Source organism: Tauraco erythrolophus, chromosome 8 (assembly GCF_009769465.1).
Source record: "Tauraco erythrolophus isolate bTauEry1 chromosome 8, bTauEry1.pri, whole genome shotgun sequence".
In the NCBI taxonomy this organism is placed as follows: domain Eukaryota; kingdom Metazoa; phylum Chordata; class Aves; order Musophagiformes; family Musophagidae; genus Tauraco; species Tauraco erythrolophus.
The window spans coordinates 14,010,302-14,032,768 of record NC_141472.1 but is presented as its reverse complement, the minus strand read 5'-3'; the positions used below and the strand labels follow the sequence as shown (position 1 = coordinate 14,032,768).

Below are 22,467 nucleotides of genomic sequence, written 5' to 3'. Positions count from 1 at the left end.
ATCTTCCGTTACTAGCTGCTGGGGAAAGTACCCAGTGAATTTCAGTGCTTTGCACTGGCTTTTATTTGTTTTAAGCATCAACAGAAGAACCTAGATCAGTGCACTGCTAATAGGTATGCTAAAGAACAATCAATGAAACAATAAAAACACAAAACTCTGGAAAACCCAGCAGCTGTACAGTTTAGCGTTCCTTCCACCCCGTTTACCTGTTGCACACGGTTGTGAGATCTGTTGCAGTGTTGTACAATAGCTGCCATTCTTATCCAAGCTTTCAGAGCCTTCTGTATTAAAATATAAAATGTAGTGCCTTAACACATCAACATGCTTCTAAATCCCTGGGTTTGGAAGCAACAGGCACTTTAGATATACATGCACTAACAATGCATATAGTAAAGCAATGTGTGAAACTGTCTGGATCATAGAAAGTGTTTCTTGTTAGCCACTTGAGACATGTCCTTTCCAACAGCAGTTAAGTGGGAGAAAGAAAAAGTTTCTTCCTCAATGTGTGCTGGAGCAGAAGTGAGTATTGTTGGCTTGGGTCAGTGGTCTTATTCCATTCATAGACTTTTCTGTTCAGTTCTGTATGGATATCTAATATGGAGAGTTTCCTGCAGCAACAAAAGTAAAAGCTTTCTATTAGAGAATGAAGCAAGACACTATTTAAAAATCCACAAGAGAGAAGACTTTAGACTCAGCAGAGAGAAAGTTTCAGATTTCAGTCTTTATTGCAGAGGTTACACCTCTAAAACCCAAGGCTGATCTAAAACCCAAGGCTGAATATGCATTTTGGAGACAATCTAATATAACCCAAATCACTGTTGTGATATTGGTTAGGCTGATGATCTGTGATTTATTACAATGTTTTAGGGTTTGTAAAAAGGTACTAAATGTTAACCCTGCAACTACCTTGAAAAAACAGTTGCTAGCTCCCTGGTAGATCAGTTGTACAAAGAAAACCTTTGTTAGCAAGTTATATATTCAAACATATCTGATTTTTGCTCAGATTCCTTCTGATAATCTCTTTAGATAGACTAAAATCTTCTGATAGTTTAAATTAAATATTACAAATTGGCAATCTAGTGGCTCCCTGAGCGGAGGGATCTAATTAATTAGATCTAAAGGAAGGACAAAATCCTTCCCTCTCAATTGCCTTTTCGTCGAACTTAGGCACTGACTTCTTGTATTTGCAAGCAGAGCCCTTAACAGTAATACAAGGCAATCCTCAATTTGACAGAAGCCTGGTGTGTGCCTTGCTATCTTGGAGCAGGAAGATTTCCATTCCTGTCTAAGGCACTGACATCCATTACCCAGGACAGGTTCTTCCCTTCTCACTCTGCAAGCCCCAGTGCCATAATACACTTTAATTTTACTCTCTAGAATCATAAACTTCACTCCTACTTTAGACTACCTTCCTGTGCCACCATTCCAGGATCAGGTATACTTGTCTTTTAACCTATGACACAGCACAAAGACACTTTTCAGGACCAGATAAGATGAAACTGAAGGTGTCTCTTTCTCTAAGACAGCAGGCTGTCATCAGAAAAGGGTTATTTTTTCCTTTTTCATTTACCTTTTATGAGGATTGCGGAGTAGCTCAGCTAGACAATGCAGATAATATGAGGATGAACCTGGAGATTTTTCTAGTGTAGACACATTCACCTTGCACTGACTCCAAAAGATGTCTGCTACTTGGGGAATAGTGACTTTCCAAGGGATTTTTGCATTAGCAATGATTTTCTCATCATTTCCGTCAACTTCCAACAGACTAGTACATTCTTGCTCATTTTCTGACACAATGTAGCTCTGAATAAAAAAAAGCTTCGGTTTTCCTCGGAGTTCAGGACAGGAGTCTGCTGTAAAGTATTTCTTTACTTGTTCCAAAGGGAATCCAGAAAAGGTATGGTCTGTACAGAAGATGTTCTGAGGACTTCCACGGCTGACCAATACGCAAATGAAGCTGTCACAATTTCTGTGCTTCTGCAACCTTGCAACTTCAAGCAATGTTTGATTCATGGTGTTCATATTTAAATATCTGTGACAATGGACGTCATAGCCTAAGCCTCTGAAGGTCTCTTCCAACACATCTGAAAAAAAAGAAGACGTAATTAAACCACAGCACACCAAGGCTCAATCTCAACTGTCTTTTATTACCGCATTGACAGTATTTTGCTACTAGAAATAGGATATTTATTTCATCACAATATCAGGAGTACTTGAAGTTGATCACAGTATACTACAGATTTATGATGCTACACACGTGTTGCCTTTAACATGAGTTACGTACTTCACGATAGCAAAGACACTATAATTTGGCATGCGATCTGTTCCAAATTCCAGACACTCGCGTGCTTTCATTTAGAGCCAGTATCTGAAGTTTCTAGGGCTTAAAATGCCAGGCAAGAGAAAACATTAGAAAATGCTTCACACAGATTATTCTTGAAATGGTAAGGAGTGATCTGGATAGCATGGGAAGTCTGTTTCACCTTTTAACTTGTGAAAATTATTCTGAATCGTTATTATAGATACACAGAACTGCATAGGAAACACAGAGTCTCCCTTTCATCAGTCAAAAAAGAACCTGCTGCAGTCATTTATGCTTATTACATAAAATGGACTTTAAATGATGAGTTCCAGGTGGAGAACAGACAGTGGAGTCTTAACTGTGACAGAATGGCATTTTCAGATGAAAAAAAAAGCTGAGCAATGAACCCTTTCAAACACGTTAGAAATTGAAACTGTAGATAGCAAAACAAAAAAAATAATCAAGATTTAACTCTACTGTATTTGTGTTAACCTGTGCTACAGGAAAATGTGCTACACTCTGAATAACTACTTTGGATGTTTATTAATATAGAAGTGAAACCAGATACACAGTGGTTAAAAACATAGGTATTTAAGTGTTCGGAGGACCGCAAGTTACTACTATGACTCATACCTGTAGTATCATATCTTGAGTATAAACCACATATACATTGCCCATGCACAGTTTCTGATACAACAGGAAATATCAAACGCCATGTTTATGTAAAATGCCTTACAGACACAGGAAGCTAAACTGTTCCTTGACTTCAAAAGTTTAATAATCCCTGACTAGCAGAGGTTATTTCAGAGGTTAACTGGCAGCAAAGCAGGAGTTGTACTGCTACACTGTTCTCCTCAAGAAGCCCACAGTGAAAACAGGGAACAGAACTCGTAACTTTCCTCAGCAAAATACAGGGTAGATACAAACTCTGTATTATAGTGAGGTGATAAACAGGAACTATAGAGTTTCATTCTAGTTCTGTCGGTTTGAATAAATTTTGTAAAATAGTTCAAAAACTTTTCATACTTTTTAAATTTGGATTGTTTACAATGTAAGGATAAACATTGGCTTACAAATAGAAAAGTCAAAAGCTACTATTTACAAAAAAGCAAGACTTGATTTACAAAATGGCAAGATCCATTTCAGTCTGAATTTTATCAGCACTTGATGCACTCCCATTATTTACACTGGGCATTTTCAATTGTTGTAATCCTTGATCCTACAGTATCTACTATTGGTTCAGCTTCCTCAGATTAAATCTTAGGATAGCTACAGACTCCAATGCATGCCACAGATAAAATTCCTAATGTTCTCCCTCCCCTCTTCTTTCTTTGGTATTTTTAGCCTTCAGAAGTAGCACGGCACAACAACTCTAGAGAGCAGCGAATGCCTTTCTAACAAACTCCCTTAAGCACTGCCGCACGCCCTGCCTCTCACTAGCACAGTAACGTGTTTCAGTGAAAGTCTTGCTTTCTGTCATGTTAAAAGGCTGACAATGCACTGGTGACATTAAATATCTGAGACATACACATGATTTAATCGCTTCTGCATCCAATGCAGACATGCATGGGGACTGAGACACACTAAGACTTGCTTTGGGTGGTTTTGGCACAATGGCAGCAGAGCCGTGATTTGGAGGTGCATCTGACATGTCAGATGCTAATCGTGTAACCCATTTTTGTCCTTTCCAGTCAGCAGACTTCCTCTACCACATTTACACTTTCTGTTCTTGTATGAGTACTGAAATGATCCTATGAGCTCATGAAGAGCACATGCATTGATTTTTTTTTTCCTAGTTCGTGCATCTCTTTGTATTTAGTAGCAATTACTATGACAAAAGGGTCTGCACAGTGTATTGCTTGTGCAAAAGATCTGTGCCTTCTAAGGAAGAGTAGAGCCAGATTTATGTATCTGTGACTATGAACTGACATAGCAGTTCCTTCTTTATTTCCTTTTTCTCCAGTGTACATGTCTCAAAGTAGTGTGCAATTATCATGTTACCTTCCAGATTAATGCTGGCTAATAGTAAGTTTTTTGGATCAAAGAGTTGTTTGTTCTCTAAAGCTACCATGAAAGAGAGAAGAACAGGAAAGTAAAGAAGCAGGCAACAGGACAGAGCGGAACATTCAATCCCAAGAGCTGCCCTCTGCCACCCCAGTCTTTCAGTCCTTGGCAGGCTGTTTTTCTTTTATTTTCCTCTTGGGGTAAAGATAGCTTTTTTTTTTGAGAGTAGAAGTGAAGAAGTGCTTTAGATTGAATAATTTAATTTCTACATCCACCAATTGCATCCTTTTTTTTTTTGCCAGAGGTCATTGATGAACTTGATAGGACAGACCGATGCTCCTCAGGTGCACGTAATTGAGTTAAGTGCCTTCCTTATCCCTCTTCTCCATGTGTGACAGGATTATGAATTAGTTCTAGTTCCCATTATCCTAATGGCAAACTAAGTGTCTTGTTTTCTACCATTTGGCTAAAATACTACTGTCAAGCAAACATCTAAATTTTACTTTCTGTGTCTGTGCTCTGCATCCACTGCTCTTCAACAACTACATCAATGATTCGATGTTGGTCCATCTGCTCCATTAGTTACAAAAGAGAACAGATATGCCTACAAACCCTCTTCTTCCTCTACATCTCCTAGTCTATTACAGAACAGCCTGCAAGTTCTCTCAATTTTTATTTTTAGCATCATTTGTTACAATGATTAGAGAGTGCAGTTTTTTTGCTTATGCAAGAATCTAATTTTTTGATTCTACAAAGGCAATCAGGAAAACCCCACATTTTACCAAGGCACTAACTACCTTGAATTCTACATGTAAATTCTTTTTTGAATATTTATATTGTTTTGGGTGTTTGTTTTTTTTTTTAACTAAACCAAGAGGGAAGGAAGAAAATTCAATTCTTTTCCCTATAAAGCTATGGTGACCATTTCAGTTGAATTGTGCAAGATGTAATAGAAGACTAGGTGCATTATTAATAAAGGACCACATGCCTTCAGGTATTCAAAATCTGTGGTGTCCAAAATGATTACACTCCAAATCCACAACAGCTTTGGTTTTGTCAGCTGGCGGGAAACAGTATCTTTACCATCTCTGCCAATAACCTGCCGTTTGACTGTAGTGTAACTATTCTGTTGGTCTCTGAACATGCTCCAAAAATTCAGTCTATCCCCTTACAAGTTCCTTCATTTTGAGATTCTGTGCCAAAATACATTGTCTGCAATAGTTAGGACAGCTGGCTTTAACCTCAGGCTGGGTCTTCCAACTCTCTGCTTTAGAAGGCTTACTAGAATTGATAGGCTAGCTGACTGTCATAGAATCATGGAACCATTTGTGGTGGAAGGGACCTTAAAGATCTCTTAGTTCCAGTCCCCCTGCCACAGGCAGGGACACCTTTCACTACACCAAGTTGCTCAAAGCCTCATCCAACCTGGCCTTGAACACTTCCAGGGACGGAGCATCCACAACTTCTCTGGGAAACCTGTTTCTGTGCCTCATCACCCTCAATGTAAAAAATTTCTTCCTTAGATCTAATTGAAATCTCTTTCAGTTTAAATCCATTGCCCCTTGTCACATCACTACACGCCCTTGTAAACAAGTCCCTCTCCAGCTTTCCTGTAGGCCCCCTTAGGTACTGGAAGGCTGCTATAAGATCTCCCCAGAGCCTTCTCCTCTCCAGGCCTGACAACCGCAACTCTCTCAGCCTTTCCTCATAGGAGAGGTGCTCCAGCCCTTGGATCATCTTTGTGACCCTTCTCTGGACTCACTCCAACAGCTCCATGTCCTTCTTATGTTGGGGACCCCAGAGCTGAATGCAGTACTCCAGGGTGGGGTCTCACGAGAGCAGAGTAGAAGGGCAGAATCCCCTCCGTCGACCTGCTGGCCATGCTCCTTTTGATGCAGCCCAGGATACGGTTGGCTTTCTGGGCTGCCAGTGCACATTGCTGGCTCATGTTGAGCTTCTCCTCAACCAGCACTCCCAAGCCCTTCTCCTCACAGCTGCTCTCAATCCATTCTCCACCCAGCATGTATTTGTGCTTGGGATTGCCCCGACCCATGTGCAGGACCTTGCACTTGGCCTTGCTGAACTTCATTAGGTTTGCACAGGCCCATCTCTCCAGACTGTCAAGGTCCCTCTGGATGGCATCCCTTCCCTCCAGCATGTCAATCACACCACACAGCTTTGTGTCATCAGCAAACTTGCTGAGGGTGCACTCGATCCCACTGTCCATGTCGCTGACAAAGATATTAAACAGCACAGGCCCCAATATTGACCTCTGAGGAACACCACTCGTCACTGGCCTCCACTTGGACATCGAGCTGTTGACTGCAAAACTCTTTGAAACTCTTTGAGTGTAACCATCCAGCCAATTCCTTATCCAACGAGTGGTCCATTCATCAAACCCATGTCTCTCCAATTTAGAGACAATGATGTCATGTGGGACAGTGTCAAATGCTTTGGACAAGTCCAGGTGGATGACATCAGTTGCTCTTCCCTTATCCACCAACACTGTAACCCCGTCATAGAAGGCCACCAAACTAGTCAGGCAGGATTTGCCCATAGTGAAGCCATGTTGGCTGTCACCAATCACCTCCTTATTTTCTATGTGCCTCAGCATATTTTGTAGGAGGATCTGCTCCATAATCTTGCTGGGCACAGAGGTGAGACTGACTGGCCTGTAGTTCCCCAGGTCTTCCTTTTTTTCCTTTTTAAAAATGAGGGCTATGTTTTCCCTATTCCAGTCGATGTGAACTTCATCTGACTGCCACGATGTTCTGGTTTCTCAAATATGATGAATAACAGTTTAGCAACTTCATCTGCCAGTTCCCTCAGGACCCGTGGATGCATCTCATCAGGTCCCATGTACTTGTGTGCCTTCCGGTTCCTTAGATGGTCTCGAACCTGATCTTCTCCTACAGTGGGCAGCTCTTCATTCTCACAGTCCCTGCCTTTGCCTTCTGTGACTTGGGCTGTGCCGCTGGAGCTCTTGCCAGTGAAGACAGAGGCAAAGAAGTCATAGAGCACCTCAGCCTTCTCCATATCCTGGGTAACCAGGTCTCCTGTTTCCTTCCAGATAGGGCCCACATTTTCCCTAGATCTCTTTTTATCACTGACATATCTATAGAAGCTTTTCTTGTTGCCCTTGATGTCCCTGGCCAGATTTAATTCTATCAGGGCTTTAACTTTCCTAACTTTATCCCTGGTTGCTCGGACAATTTCTCTGTATTCCTCCCAGGCTACCTGTCCTTGCTTCCACCCTTCGTAGGCTTCCTTTTTGTGTTTTGAGTTTTCTTCAGGAGCTCCTTGTTCATCCATGCAGGCCTCCTGGTGTTTTGCCCAACTTCCTCTTTGTTGGTTTGCACCACTCCTGAGCTTGGAGAAGGTGATCCTTGAATATTAACCAGCTTTCCCAGGCCCCTCTTCCCTCCAGGGCTCTCTCCCATGGTACTCTACCAAATAGATGCCTGAAGAGGCCCAAGTCTGCTCTCCTGAAATCCAGGGTAGTGAGCTTGCCGAGCATTGACTAGGACTCTACTCTAGTATGGCTAGCGAATGTACATGGTATTGTTTATACTAAATTATTCTAATTATTCGTGATTAACAAGATAAGGAACTTCAAATTCCAGAGACTTACCTGTGTCATTGCCAATACAGTCTATTATCAGGCATATTCCTAAAGGTTGACTTTGCATTCTGTACTGATCATCAAACACCTGAAGAACGCGAAGGACAAATACTAAGTTAATATGTCACTCTCTCAACTTACAGACTTGATTCTTTTCTCAAACTTAACCACCTCAGATCTATTCAATTACATTCATTTGTTTTCCCATAGAGTAGCTAGTTTAAGTCTACATAGTGGGATGCAGTATGTCTTATCTACACAACAAAATCAAAACAATTAGGAGACATGGACTACTGATTTTTTCCTTATATCTAGAACAGGTTTATTTTTGTGTCCTTGTGTTATGCAATCTTACTACCATAATGATCCTTAAACAAAGGCTAAGACTGTACCATAAATGAGAATAAGTTTGAGACGAACTCTGGACAGATCTTCAAAAGTAAAAAAAAAAAAGTTGTATGAGGGGGAGGGGGTTCTTAAAGAACTGAACTATGACAGAAATGATCCGTCTATAGTACTTCCAAATTAATTTCCTTATGTTTAACTGCTATCGAGATGTTGGGAGCGATAAGCTGCATATCGCAAACATAATAAATGTAGAGAACTTTAGTGTTCTTCAGGTGTGCAAGCAAGCACTGGAAATCAGAATGACATTTTAGTGGAACAACCTCCTTATTTCTAAAAAATGTGTAATGACTCCATTACAATTCCTCTTCCCTTTAATAAGATTACAATCAATTTGCTACAAGTAACTACCTTGTTCCTGGCCTATAGAAAAGCTAGTGAAAATTGCAGTAGTCCATTCTTATCATTAATATCCAAAGCTCTCTACCTGGAGAGCAAGGCGCAGAAAGAGAATAAACAACAAAATTTACTGCATGCAAAGAAGCCCTGTGACTTCTAATGCAGATGGCAAGTGGTATGATTTCCAACAGGTTTTGATTTAGCCTCCACTAATAAATATACAAGCTCTGTACAAGCTCTGTGTGCACATCATATGTACATGCATTTTGCACACTGCTGCTTTCAGAGAAGCAGCAAATATTTTATACTGAAAACACATTCTGCAAAAACAATTCATAGAGCCTGTTTATAGCCGAGGAAGACATGGATGTACACACTGTTCAGTTTGCATGCAACTGAAGGAAATCTCAAAATGAAACACAAAGAAAACTAAGGTAAATAACTGCAGAGGTTTTGGTTGTATTTACATGCATACGTATGCACAAGCACATACCTTATGTGACACTGGTCCCGATTCCTGAATGGACATGTGGACTGGTTCTGCTGCAGTTTAAACATACAGAAGCAATCTCAGTATGTAGGTACCAGTGACATTTCTTTGACACCAAATCAGTTAAAGAGAAACATATATAGTTCAGCCAAGTTTTCACTCATCTGGATCTCTTAGTTTCTATGTGTACTACTGAAGTTAAAAAAAAAAAAACACCAAAATTTTCACCTTTAAATGTTATTTGGATTGCATCCTACATTGCTCGTGACTAGGATAAACAAACAAACAATCTCTCCTACCCTGAGAGTATTCAGCCAACTAGTCTTTTAAAAATCACCATGTTTCAGAGGTATTTTGGGTTTCCAGAAGGAACATAACTTACATGCTAAGAATCTGATACTCACTGGACAACTTCTTTGCTGGCCTGGTGGACAATCCACCACTGAACTGACACAAAAACTTCCTACTGAAGACTTAATGGGCACAGCTGCACTACACAGGCCTCCAGAGCCGGCTAGTCAATTTTTTCCATGATTTTATTAATAAACTGTTTATTCTGTCAAAAAGTTGTGACAGTGGAAGCCCACAACAATTTCAATAAAGTTTTAAGATCTAGCAGTACAAGCAAAGCAAATATAAGACTAAACGATAAGGCAAGGCTCAGTTTTCAAAGGTACCAAATACTCCTGGTGTTATCGACTGGATTAGCCATAAACAGCACTACCAAACAACAGTCTTTCTGATACACTGAATTAATTATTCGGCTCTTTTAAACTATCAAAACTCAGAATAAATGCTCTTACCCAGAATAAGACCTTGTCCATTTTGTGATTTTTGCTTGTTCATATTCTGGATCTAAAATGAAGAAAAAGGTTTATTATCCTTCTCTCTTTCAAGGATTAATAATCATGTGATTCAAAACGTAACACAAAAGTATTTTTCTTCCTCAATAAAAGGATGACATATTTCAGATTCACATCTATCAGCTAATTAGAACTACAAAATGACAAGTAAAAAAACTTCTATGAAAACCACAAACAAACAAAACTCAAATTGTTTCTCCTCAGAAGAAAATTACCAGCTTGCCATGAACAGTAAAGAAAAACTTATTCCCTAAAATAGCAAAGCAAACAAAAAAACTCTGAAGATGTGTATTTTGTTTCCTATAGAGCAGCAGGGAAGAAATGTCACTGAATTAGAAAGGAAATTATAACAATATTATCATAACATGGAAAGTCAATGCAAATTCTTTCCCATTAGTAGTCTGAAAAACAAAGCTGTTGTGGCTTTGTTAGCAAAGACAAATTGCATCACTCGTGTCTTGTATGTGAGCTTTATACATACATATTTACTGAACACAACAGAAATAATCTCATCAAGTTCATTTAGCAAGGCTACAGACTTTAAGTAAGGTCATACTATTACAATATTAGACCTAACCCAAATACAAAGAATACTGCCTGCAATAAGATTTGATGACTTTTCACATACTGAGATATCTTAGTTAAAATGAGATTAAAATACAACACACACACAAAAATCTGAAAATCTCCCTTAAAAAGTCAAACTTCAGCTTCCAAAGTTAAAAAGCTACTTTCCCTGCAAAGTCCAGAAGTACAAAGAAGAATAATGTTTTGAAAAGAACAGTCAAAGCGAAACTCTTCAACTCCACAAAGTAGTAGAAAAAACTTTCAAGACACAGATTTTACATGTCCAACTAATAAAAAAACCCCCTCACAGCAGATCTTTAAAGGGTACCTTTCTCAGTCAGAAGATTTAAATCAGACCCTAAACCCAGCAAGTAACAGGAATAAGAGAAATAAACTAAGTAATATTTTAGTTACTAGCAATCTCTTATTCCTTTAGGCTCTGCAAAGATGAATCGCCTTTCAATGTCTGGCAATATTTAGAAATAAAGGAGCTGTCTGATTTACTGAATACTTACCCCTGAATTATAAGGAGGGTCAATCAGACTGAGATTAGGGAGAGATGCCTGAAGTGCATTTACATACACTGGCTGAGAACGAACGGAGGACATTAAAGCTGAAAATTTAACAGAAACACAGAGAAATACACCACGATATGTTAACTGTTTTAAAAGCCTAAATCTGTGAAGCATGCAAATACTCTGACTTATAACTCAAAATTTTACCTTCAGTAAGAGCACATCTAATCCTTGCTATCAAGAGTAACCAGTGCAAAAATAGCATCTTACCTTCATGTTTGTACTTTTGAATCTTCCTAATCAGGTCTATTCTGTGAATATTTCGAAAACAACTTTCTATCAAATCCAGTTGATTAGGACCCACCAAATTTAGCTTCTCCAGGTCAATCACAAGAGCTAGAAAACTCTAGAAAAGCAACAGAAAACCCAACTGTCATATCAGTAATTTGTTCTCTATCAGTAAATAACAAAGCAACCCAAAAAATAATGTGAGGAGGTAATAAAGGTCATATATTGGAGAACTAGAAACATTATCTCCTGAAACATTAAGAAAATTATGTGGTAGATGTAAGAATTCTTGATATTATCATAGGAGTAATAGAACCTAGAAAAAAATCCATTTCCTTGTTGCTACAAAGCCAGCCACTTAGAATGTCACCTCACATGCCATGAAGCACGAGGTAAGAAAAGCTTTGGGGAATTTGCAGGGCCTCTCTCCTTCTTTGATAAAGAGAGAAAAAGAAAAAACTTCAAAGGAAGAAGACAAATCTTCAGTCTTCTATGCACAGTGGTCAAGTTTTCTAAACCCCCTCTACTGAATCTCTGCTTTGCAAGTGAAGCAGAGCACAAATACAAAAAGTGACCTTGTAACTCAAGATACATTTCATATGATCATTGGTTTGAGATGCTTCATATATGAACTTTTAGATAAGTAATGTTGAAGAAAGATTCTTCTTAATGTCTTCTGCCTGAAAGGTTCAAGCTAACACCATTCACTACAGTAAGTCTTCACTGTTCCCTCTGTCCTGGTTTCAGCTGGGACAGAGTCAGCTCTTCTTTTCAGCAGCTAGAAGAGCTCCGTGTTTTGGTTTTAGTCTGGGACTCCTTAGGAAAAGAATGTTGACAATGCACTGATGTTTGCAGTTGGCCCTGGGACATCAAGGACTCTTCAGCTTCTCATGTTTTGCCAATGTGCAGGTGCATGGCAGGCTGAGGGGGAAGCATGGCCGGGACAAAGAGTCCACAACTCCCCTTATGATTTGAACTTAAGTTTTAGGATTGAGGGTCAAATTGGCCAATGAAGTATTCCATATCATGCAGTGTCATGTCCAGTATAAAAATGAGGGTTAACTGGAAAGAAGGGCTTTGGTGTTTCGGGGCCTCTCTTGGACTCTCGGAGTACTCTCTGTCTCTTTTTGGGCCTCTTGCTCATTTGGGATTGCAGTGTCACGACTTACTTGTTTCGGGATCACTAGTCCAGGCCAGGCCAGGCCTTGGTCACTCACTGGTGAGCAATTACCCTGTGCACCACTTGTTTGTACATATTATTATAATTATACATATATATTATTAGTATATTTATATATTTTTCCCTTTAATTCTCTTCCCCATCCCCAGGAGGTGAGAGAGGGTGAGTGAGCTGCTGTGTGGCATTTAGTTGTCTGCCAGCCTAATCCCTGACACCCTCTTTCTCATGCTTCTTTCCTTGGATTAAAAAAAACAAACAAAAAATGAAATAGAAGCCACCACTTCTTCCCCACTTTCAGACTTCTGTCTACTCCTGCATCACTACCCTTTGCAGTATTCTCCCCTCCTTTGCTATTTAACTACTTCTCTTTCTACTTTAATCTCTCACTGCTCCAGAGGAGACCAGCAGGAAGACATACCTTATCTTTTGTCATTTTCATACGAGGTGCATAATCTCTGAGTAGAAAAACAAGAGATCCCACTTCTTCTTTTTCCAGATTCTCATTAATCTCTATCATGAGTACCCTGAAATAAAGTTGAGACACTTCTAAAGGACTAGCTTTCAGCAAGATCCCATCCATGCCCAACTTCTCCCATGTTCCAGTCTTAATGTACCATTCACAATTAAACAACATGAAAAAAGCCTACTGTGCTCCAAGATCCAATTAAAAAATACCTACTCTTGCTGATCAGCAGCTGTGTTACTCAGACTGACTAAGTAATAGCCACTGCTAGGAAAACACAAGTCACCTTAATATTTCAAAAGAGACGAAGTGAGAGAATGAGACAACAGAACACATCTTTAACTTTTTACCTAGTAGTTACAGGGTTTTTATTTCAGTGAGAAGTTAACACAGGAGGATCTTCCTTATGAGTACATATATTTTTTTCTGAAGGCTCTCAAAGAATATAACTGGAGCTTCTTAACTTAAAGCCTCTTAAAACTACACAGTAAAAAGCAGTAAGAGACAGGTCCCCTGAGAAAAGCTACACCACAAGGCTATGTGCCCAGAGCAAACAGAAAAGAAAACGTCTGTCTACCTACTGATGTTCCTCTGAAGCAACATTTCTATCTGCTAATCTAGAGCTGTACAAACATCACTGGTTTTATTTATTAACACACACAAACTCCTTAAAGATAGATGCTTCTAACTCAATGACTTGTAAGAAGCTACCAAAGCTTATTTTAGGGACTAAACTTCACATACTCTTTTCACGGTAACTTTTATTTTACCTTCAAGACCTATTTAAAAATGAAACAAAAGAAAACCCTAAAAAAACCTCCCAAAACAATCCACACACATTTTGAACAAAATAAAGTAGCCTTGAAATCTGAAATAGATGTATTACCTGTAATCAGGGACAAGTCTGAGACTTCTGGCAAGGTTAGCTTCCACTGTTGCTTTCTCAGTCTTCAAGATCCTCCTCAGCAAGTCAAATCTCTTAACTCTGTACAACAGCTCAGACAGGCCAAGAAAAGACAATTTCTCCCTTTCATTCAAAGCCACCAAGAGCTCTCTAAGGTCAGCAGTGGCCAAGTCAGGAGCAAGGTCTCGGCATAGGAAAACCATCATATCTTCTTCTTCTTTATCCAATTCTTGTTCAATCTGGTGAATAAGGACAGCTGGCACTTGGCAACTGGTCATCACTTTGTCGCTGTCGCTTTAAAATTGCCAGCCTACTGTTTTTTAAACAGGAAGCCAGCATGACATGAAGCTCATGTCTACCATAGCACTTCTCTGGTGTTCGTTCTTAACTAGATGCATTTTTAAATAAGCAGTTCTATGGGAAAGAATTAAAAGGTACTAAATTAGTGATCTGCTGCACAAGTTCACAGTTAACTCTCCTACCTGACATATTTCACTTACTGCTAAAACACCAATGTAGTCTACACAGACCTCCTGTTCTCAAGGGGTTCTCCCAGCTGTTCATTACAGAACAAGAAGTACTTTGTAGTTCATACTAATCAGAAAAAAATTGAAGTGCTTTTAAAACTAAAATTACCTTAACAAAAGTCAGTAAATTCCATAGGAAGTGAAACAAAAGTCATCAGCTTGTTGATGAGTGATATTTCAAGTGTTTCTGGAAATAAGAGCTAAGTTCCACCGCAGTTTAAGTCTAAAGCTCTGACCTCTTCCCAGCAACCCTCCACCTCCCTGCTCCCCACCACCTTTTCTCCCCTAAAAGTCTCAAGGCATTTTTCAGGAAGAATCTGGGGAGCTAAGAGGTCGTGTAACCACACATTGTCGACAAGAGACTTATAAAATCCCTACAAATAAAACCACTGCTATCAGGCATGCACTTTGCCTTAAATGAAGTCAAAATAAAGGAAATAGTCACAATAGACTATGTAATATTTTAAAACATTAATTATCTATAAAATCAGGAATGTGTGGATTTCCTTACTTATTAGCATCATTTAAAGTGATTTCAATCCGAATGAGTTGCCGGGGTTTTAAAGATTCCCCACACACCCCCTCCATACTCAAAAAGATTGAAGAATCACACAAAGAGAAAATTCCAACATTAAGTATGCAAACTGGTTAACTCTGAAGGCATAGATAAGCCATAGACTGTTTTTTTCTTCATGTGATGTTAATTTTTCACCATACTGAAAACTGAAATAAAAATTCAAACCTAGAAAAACCCCCACCCTTGTGATTAACAAAAGTAGAGTGCTATGCTCAGTTTCCACTGCCACCAACTATGGAAATTCTATTCAACCTTCTCTGATCCCCATTACCTACATGGAGAAAGGTGAAATGAGCAATCTGAAGACAAATCAGCCCTTACAAAGAGTTCAGTCACTATACTGCATAGTTCTGTTTAAATCATTCTGAAAAGCAAAAGCCAATTCAACTTCAAAGCCTAATACACAGAAAGATTCTAGCATCTGGATAACATTTTTTAAATAATTCTCAGCCTTTTGTTACACGTTCTGGAAGTTACAATCAACAATGTCATATTGCATCCATTCATTAAGGAGATGAGATAAACTCACCTACAAACCTTCTTTTTTCCCCCTCTCCAGTCCAATGACATTTAAATGAAAAATAACTATACATCCACATGACTTTCCCCAGAAAGGGACTAACAGCTGGATTTGATTAAATCCATGGATTAGGTTCCACTGCCCACTAAAAGAGCATATCAAATTCGAGTTCCTAGGGCAAAGTCTCCTTTATCTGTATCTATCTCAGCAAGCCATATTTTCTATGGAGTCAAAGACTGCAGTGACTTTCTCCTCCAACACTGTTGCTGAAAGTCACAACAGCAAGTCGGCAGTCTTTCAAAAAAAAAAGAAAAAGAGCAGCATTGTTATCTTGCTGCTAGTGCTAGCATGTCTGCATAACTAGGGGATTAAAACACAAGCAGCTGCTATGACCTCAAGGTGTCACCTTCAGAAGCAAAATAAAAGGGGGAGGGGTAAGGAAGGGCAGCAGTGGCAAGCTGTAAAATACCATAAACCTACTGCATTAGAAGACACAAGCATTACTCAGCTTAAGTAGCCCTGCATTCCCATTCCACAGCGTAAATGAGATCTAATGTATACGCAACTGAGTCCTCAAAACAGCACTGAGGCCACTTTGGCTCATTTTCAGGAGCACAGAGCATTCGACTGTAGCTCACAGTAACAAGGCTGCAGATACCCTGCTTAGCGCAAAGCAGCCTCCTCTGTGCATTCTACACAGACTGTGCTAAATACCTAGAGAAAACACACAACTGCAGTACTCCTGCTACTGCACACAACCAGCAAAAAGCAACACCTGTCCTCTCTGACACAGTTGTTCCCCAAAAGAGACAGGCACACAGTGTTTTCCCTCATCACAGCACATCATTTAGGAACCTGAGAGAATTAAATGCACTGTTTGCTTTAAGAAGTGTAACGTTTAACCCTAATGTAAACAATGCAAACAGCAAAAAATCTCACAAACAGAAATGAAACACCCGCAGAAGCTGCCCCTTTCAAATACCCAGGGCTACAGTATTTTCAATACAGCAAGCTGAAAAGTTTTGTTTTCAAGAAAATCAAACTAGGTGGACAAAATATTTGCACGTTTGGACCTGTTCTATTTCACAAATGGACCTGCAATGCTATCACTTGTACAGCCAGGGAGGAAGGGCGGAGTGGGAAAATTTTCAGGCCTCTGATAAGCAGAGGAAACCCTGATGCATTGGAACATGTTTGTACCATTTTCTATCAGAGGAAAAGTATATTTATTGCTAACTTCTTATTTCAATCTATCAACAAACATTTGTGAGAATTCTACAGAAAGACAAAGACTGTTCTCAGGACATAACGCAGTCAAGAAGGGGGGAAGCACAAAACACTCATATGAAAGCATCTCCCTGGTACATACAGCTGGTACTTTCAAAAGCGCTTGAAGAAACTACATTTTTGACTCACTCTAAAGGGAGGTGGGAATTTAACAACTTTCGGCCATTTTCAGAAATCTCAGATAAACTTTCTTGAAAAAAACCAACCACCAGTTGATTTTTATCTAATCTTTTAAAACTAGTTAAAAAAAAGAGACATGCGTGTGTGTGGTAGAGAGGAATTTCCTACAGAGTTAAAATTTCAGACATGCAAGATTACTATTTATATGTTATCTTAAAAATAATTTGCCTTTAAAAAACACATACGAATTATTTATTTTTGTGAACTTCCTTTATGTAAGATAAATTGCATACTTGTTATTAAAAAATGCTTATCAACACTTCCAGGGCTGAAACTCTCTTACCTATATGCAAGTCTGTCCACAAGAACATTGGAAGACTGGCATTTGACCATTGCCAAATCACTGATCCAGATCTAGCACACATCAGTTTCCATCCAGTATTTTTCAATGATGGTCCACAACATTGCTTATATCAGCTTGTTTTCTGTTGGACAAATACCAATGTCATATATTACTGCTGGGGGCCACTTCCTAATTTTAGGGTGGCAGGGGGAAACAAGGAAAAATGACCTAGGATCATGCATTCTTCTGTATGATTTCACTGGTCCAATAAGCCAGCAATGATGCTCAAAATAAAAGGAAAAACAACTGCACACATACAGCAATTCGTCAGTAACATTCATTCTCCCAGGGTACTGACTGGGGAATGAGTAAAAGCAACATGTAGTAAGTGTTTAGTATAAACTAAAACAGTTTATAACTTTGCATCCAAAAACCATGTCATCATATTTGAATAGCAGGAATGTCACACTACTACTGTGGCAAGCCCGATGCATTCCATCTGCATACATCTCAGCCAGATCCACTTCACCATGCAAGGTGAAGGACATCATGCTTCACCCTCCCATCTGATATGACCACTTTCGCAAACGTCACAGATACAGTTGTCAGAGTTGCAAGAATTAAAGAAAAAGAGAAAAGCAATGAATGTAAAACCCAGCAGCCTGGCTTTCAATTTAGATTACCTGGGCTCTGCAATGAGAAGAATTATTGAATATAAATTCATTACAAATAGGAGAGGAAAATCAGCTTATCTTCTCAAGAGGAAAGAAAAAAATTCATACTCATCAGAGAGAAAGCTGCCCCAATAGTTTGTGTGTTCATGTGCCTGTGTAATTTGCCAATATTGCTGCAAGAAAACACTTAGGATATTCTTCTTCAGTTCCATGTTTCATGTATTGAGTAAACATTTCAATGCAAAGCTTATGGAGCAGGAAGACAGTTGAAAAAAAGAATCCTAAAGTACTACACATTCTCATTTACATTCCCAATTCATAAGAAATCCAGAATCATTGCAAATAGCCGAAGTCTAACACTACCACCCCCACTGACAGATAAAAGGATACTGCAAGATCAGGTCAGTAACATTAGGGGCAGAGTCCGTGAAAGGGGCAGGCCTACACAGGCGACAAAAACAAAAAAGCCTCTTTTCCTGCTATATTATAAGAGCCAGGAAAAGCCCTGGCATGCTGAGGGAAAATGGGGGGAGTTTTCTGTAAGTCACTATCACCCCAAATTTTCATAAAGGAAGAGCTCTTCTGGGTAATAGTCTTAGATTCTGTTAAGAAAATGATTGATTCTGGGATGACTCATCTGTCCTCTTGTCCCCAAAAGAGGTCTGAGAGAAAACATATCTCAAGGAGATAGTACCAAAGTGCACTTAAATACAAGTTTCTGGGTTTAGTTAACTTTCAGACTTTCCTGAACAAAGTGTAAGATTTTAAAGCTGATGAGTTTCTCACATACTGCACAGGAAACCACCTTTGTCACAGGCATATTAGTCTAAGACTGCACTGACTTTTGACCCTGAGTAATCTCAATGTAAACAAGGTAAAGAAGAATTTTTTTAAGGTAAATACCTGATCAGCAAGCATATTTACTCCTCAGAACACAAGTTGTTTCCATTCCACATTAAAACAGGCAGAAAAACATCTGTAAGCTCATTAGCTTCTATGAAGCTAATAATTATACTCTTTATTTTTTAATTATTTCACGCTGCCCCTAGTCCATACAGAATAAAACCAAAATCAGGAACAGATTTTTTTTTTTTTTTTCTCTCCAAGGAGCAGGAAGTAAAAACATACTAAAACTTCACACACAAAGACTCACAAGGCTCCAGAAACTCCCTGCTGGCATTAACAAGTGGAGGCTGGTATGTGTGTATAAGGCTTAAGCTATTTTACTCTTTGCTGTTTAATGCCATGCATGAAGCTCTTGTTCTCATGATTGCAACACAAACGCTGCATAATATACAAATATCAATGTGATTATCAAGACAAAGAGAAGTATTCCTTATTAATAATAAGTCAACATATCAGGCCTCATATTAAGAAGGAACATCTTTCAAGAGAAGCAGGGTAACATTTCACACTCTAAACATGGTCCTCAATTAGAGTGTGTCATTTCTGACAGGATTTGTTTCTTGAACGTTTCACAACCGTCTCCACAGCAGCAAAAACAGGATATAACATCAGCGGGTGTAGTTCCGATTTGGAAAATTGTCTTTGTTCCACGAGGTGAGCTCATGCGGAAGCCCCTACGCCGGAGGGAAAGAGCAGGAGGTTGCTTTACTACAGAGAGCACTGCATTTTACTACAGAGGGGCATTTTGTGCTTCTGCTGCTCTGCTTTAAGAGGCAGAGTTGGTGAAACTACACAAAGGTAACTGCATTTCGAGTCTGTATCATCCGGCATTTTAAAAAGTGTTGAGTTGTTTGGAGCATGCTCCACAACTATCACATTTCCCTATAAAAGAGAGATTTGGTACAAGATACTTAGGGAAAACGGGGAAATCCTGCCGTAACTTTCACATTTCTCATTACTGTATTAGACTTAAACAGTTTGTTCTCAGTGTAGAGACAGCGCTAATTTCCATTTAGAGATGCATTAATTTAACACCCTAGTCCTCCCAGTCAAAAAAAAAAAACCAAAACACCCAACAACCTAAAGCTGGTTTTACCGCAGGGAATTTACACAGATTTCCACACAACTTTCCAACTACGTCATTTTAAATCACACTTGGAAAATGAAGCAAGAAGAAACTTCGCTCTGCCAGATTAGAAAAAAAAGCTTCATGCGGCTGGGGTGCGTCGGGTTTCGTTTCTTCCCAAGAGCAAGGCCGGGCTCGGGCTTGGCCTCCGGCTCCGCTCGCGGCGGACGCTCCGGCTCTCCGCACCCGGCTCCGCCCGCCCCCCGGGGAGGACCGGGCCCGGACAGGGAAGAGGACCCGATCCCGGTGCACAGAGTGTTGCGGCGCCTATGCTGAAGGCGCAGGGTGGGAAGGCAAGTGTGAGGGAAAAGACAAAGGAAAAGCATAACGCACCCAAACGCGCCGGGGACGCCTCACCTACAGCAGCGGGGCCAGGTCCGGCATGAGGAGGCGGGAGGAGGAGGGGGCGGTGCCGGCACCGGCCGAGCAGCAGGCTCCCCAGCCCCGGGCGTGGTTTGGAGTGTCACTTCTCTTTCAGATTAGTGAGACACGCAAAGCGCTTTTCGCTTGTACCTCTTCTCGCTGCTGAGAGACCTAAGCCGCCTCTGCGCGTAGACAACAACGCTGTTCAAGGCAGAGATCCCCTCTGGCTGAGGGACGAGGGACCTGGCTTTAGCCGCCTTACCATCATCATACGTCTGCCGAGCCACGTTCGCTAACTCTTACAATTTTATCGTGAGTCTGGCCGTTAGGTGTTCTAGGGCAAGGCGAGGGAAAGATTATGCTTTTCGGTTTGCTTTATAGTCTACCTCAGGAGATGAAACTCGGAGCCGCGCAAACACACCTGCCGAGGCCTCACAAGATGGCGCTGAAGCTGTGGTGGAGGCGACGTCTCGTCTCCAATCTGCCGCCGGCGCCTGTGGGTGTCGGTTCCACACAAAATGGCTTCCGATTAGACGCTGTGAGAGGGGGTTGGCAGCAGAACGGACTTGAGTTCGGTATCTATATAGACTTTTAGGGGACTATGCTTTTTATACTGCTGCTGGTATGAGGACAGACAGGGCAGCTTTGTATTGACCGTTCAGTGCTAGCAGGCTGTTTTTCAGTGAGCAATTAGAGGCTTGGGGTAAGTGCGGGCATGTGTTTTGGCAGGAGTTTATACCGAATTGAGCGCTTACTTGGTCCGTGTCTTGCTCGGTCACTCTTGAGTTTGTTCATAGTGAGGATGATGTTGTACAGCTGTGTGAAAGCTGTATGCTTCCCGTTGTTGTATAATCTTCAGTAAAACTGGAGTATTGCCTTTTCCCTGTAAACCGAGTGTTGTGATTCCCTTGGTATAAACCAGCAACTTCCATAAAGCGACTTACTCTGAGGTGCTTAGTGTTGTAGCTGCTCTCTTACAGGCCTGAAATTCTGGGCTGTTTTGCCTGCTGGAGTAGACAACAGCCACATCCGTATGTGGTGAAATTAGACATCCCATCTGTAACTGTGCGCTCAGTGGATTTCAAAGCCTTTACAAACACTGAGTTACTTTTTGTGCTGCTAAAAATATGGCAGTGGAAGCACAGTACTCAGGGATAGCACGCTGTTGTGCAGGCACGCTCTCTTTGGAACTGCAAGGAAAAGGGAGGCAGAAAGTAGTCACCCACACTAGAATTTTGTGAGGTACCAAGTGACTGCTCTGTGTTCTGAAAAAATATCTGGATTCGTACTGAAGTTACATGCTCAGACTCTGACTTTAATATCAGTCATTCAAGGGTATCCCACTGTCCTTGCTACTAAGATGTAGCATTGGATTGGTGCTGATTCAGAAGGAAACCAGCTACCTGCTCTGAACCAATATGCATGCCTTCTGCTTGGATCTGCTCCATCCATACAAACACATAAATACTTGTATAGGCCAATAGAAGAGGTTTAAGGAGATGGTATGGCTGCAGGCTTATGAAAGAATTATTTTTTTTTTAAATGGTTGAATGAATGATTTACTAATTTAACACAGCTATTACTTAAGCGACCAATATTGCTCTTTTGTTTACTTACTCAACTTTTTCCTTAATTTTTATATGCTTATTAAACAGTTTTCACATTTTTATAGGCAGCATTTATGAGATGAATGCAAGTTTTTTTTTTGTTCTTCCCCTGCCTTTCTAAGTTGAAATACTACATTGTCTTCATTGATAGGTTCTCATGTAAACTGGTAGTGTAAATCAGTATAAATGTAGAACATAGAGCATACCAGTAGGACTAGATATGATTGAGAAGAAGTGGTCCTGTGTGTTCAAATTTAGAGGGCTTTGGATATAAATGTCTGATTTGGAGATATTTCTCTTGCTATGCTTTCATAACAGGTTTGATCTATTTAATTTTGCAGATTGTCCTAGTTAACTGAAACAAAAAAAATTTTTAAGAATTTATGCCTTCTAAAATACTATGAACTTGTCTTTTATGGTATATATTTCAAAATCAGACTTGGTATGATCAGGGTAAGTGCATTCCATCGGTATA

The 22,467-nt window shown here is 40.0% G+C and overlaps 1 protein-coding gene across 1 annotated transcript; it reads right to left on the bottom strand.

Moving 5' to 3' along the window:
• Positions 1-427: 427 nt before the first annotated feature.
• CFLAR (CASP8 and FADD like apoptosis regulator) lies at positions 428-21,700 on the bottom strand. The gene is made up of 11 exons (XM_086616005.1): positions 20,356-21,700; positions 17,317-17,458; positions 13,925-14,356; positions 12,994-13,099; positions 11,378-11,513; positions 11,108-11,205; positions 9,966-10,017; positions 9,166-9,215; positions 7,938-8,016; positions 1,571-2,084; positions 428-608 (listed from the first exon to the last, which is right to left on the bottom strand). The coding sequence occupies exons 3-11, from the start codon at positions 14,218-14,220 to the stop codon at positions 470-472; spliced, it is 1,470 nt and encodes a 489-aa protein (XP_086472131.1). The 5' UTR covers positions 14,221-14,356; positions 17,317-17,458; positions 20,356-21,700; the 3' UTR covers positions 428-469.
• Between the last annotated feature and the right edge of the window lie 767 nt (positions 21,701-22,467).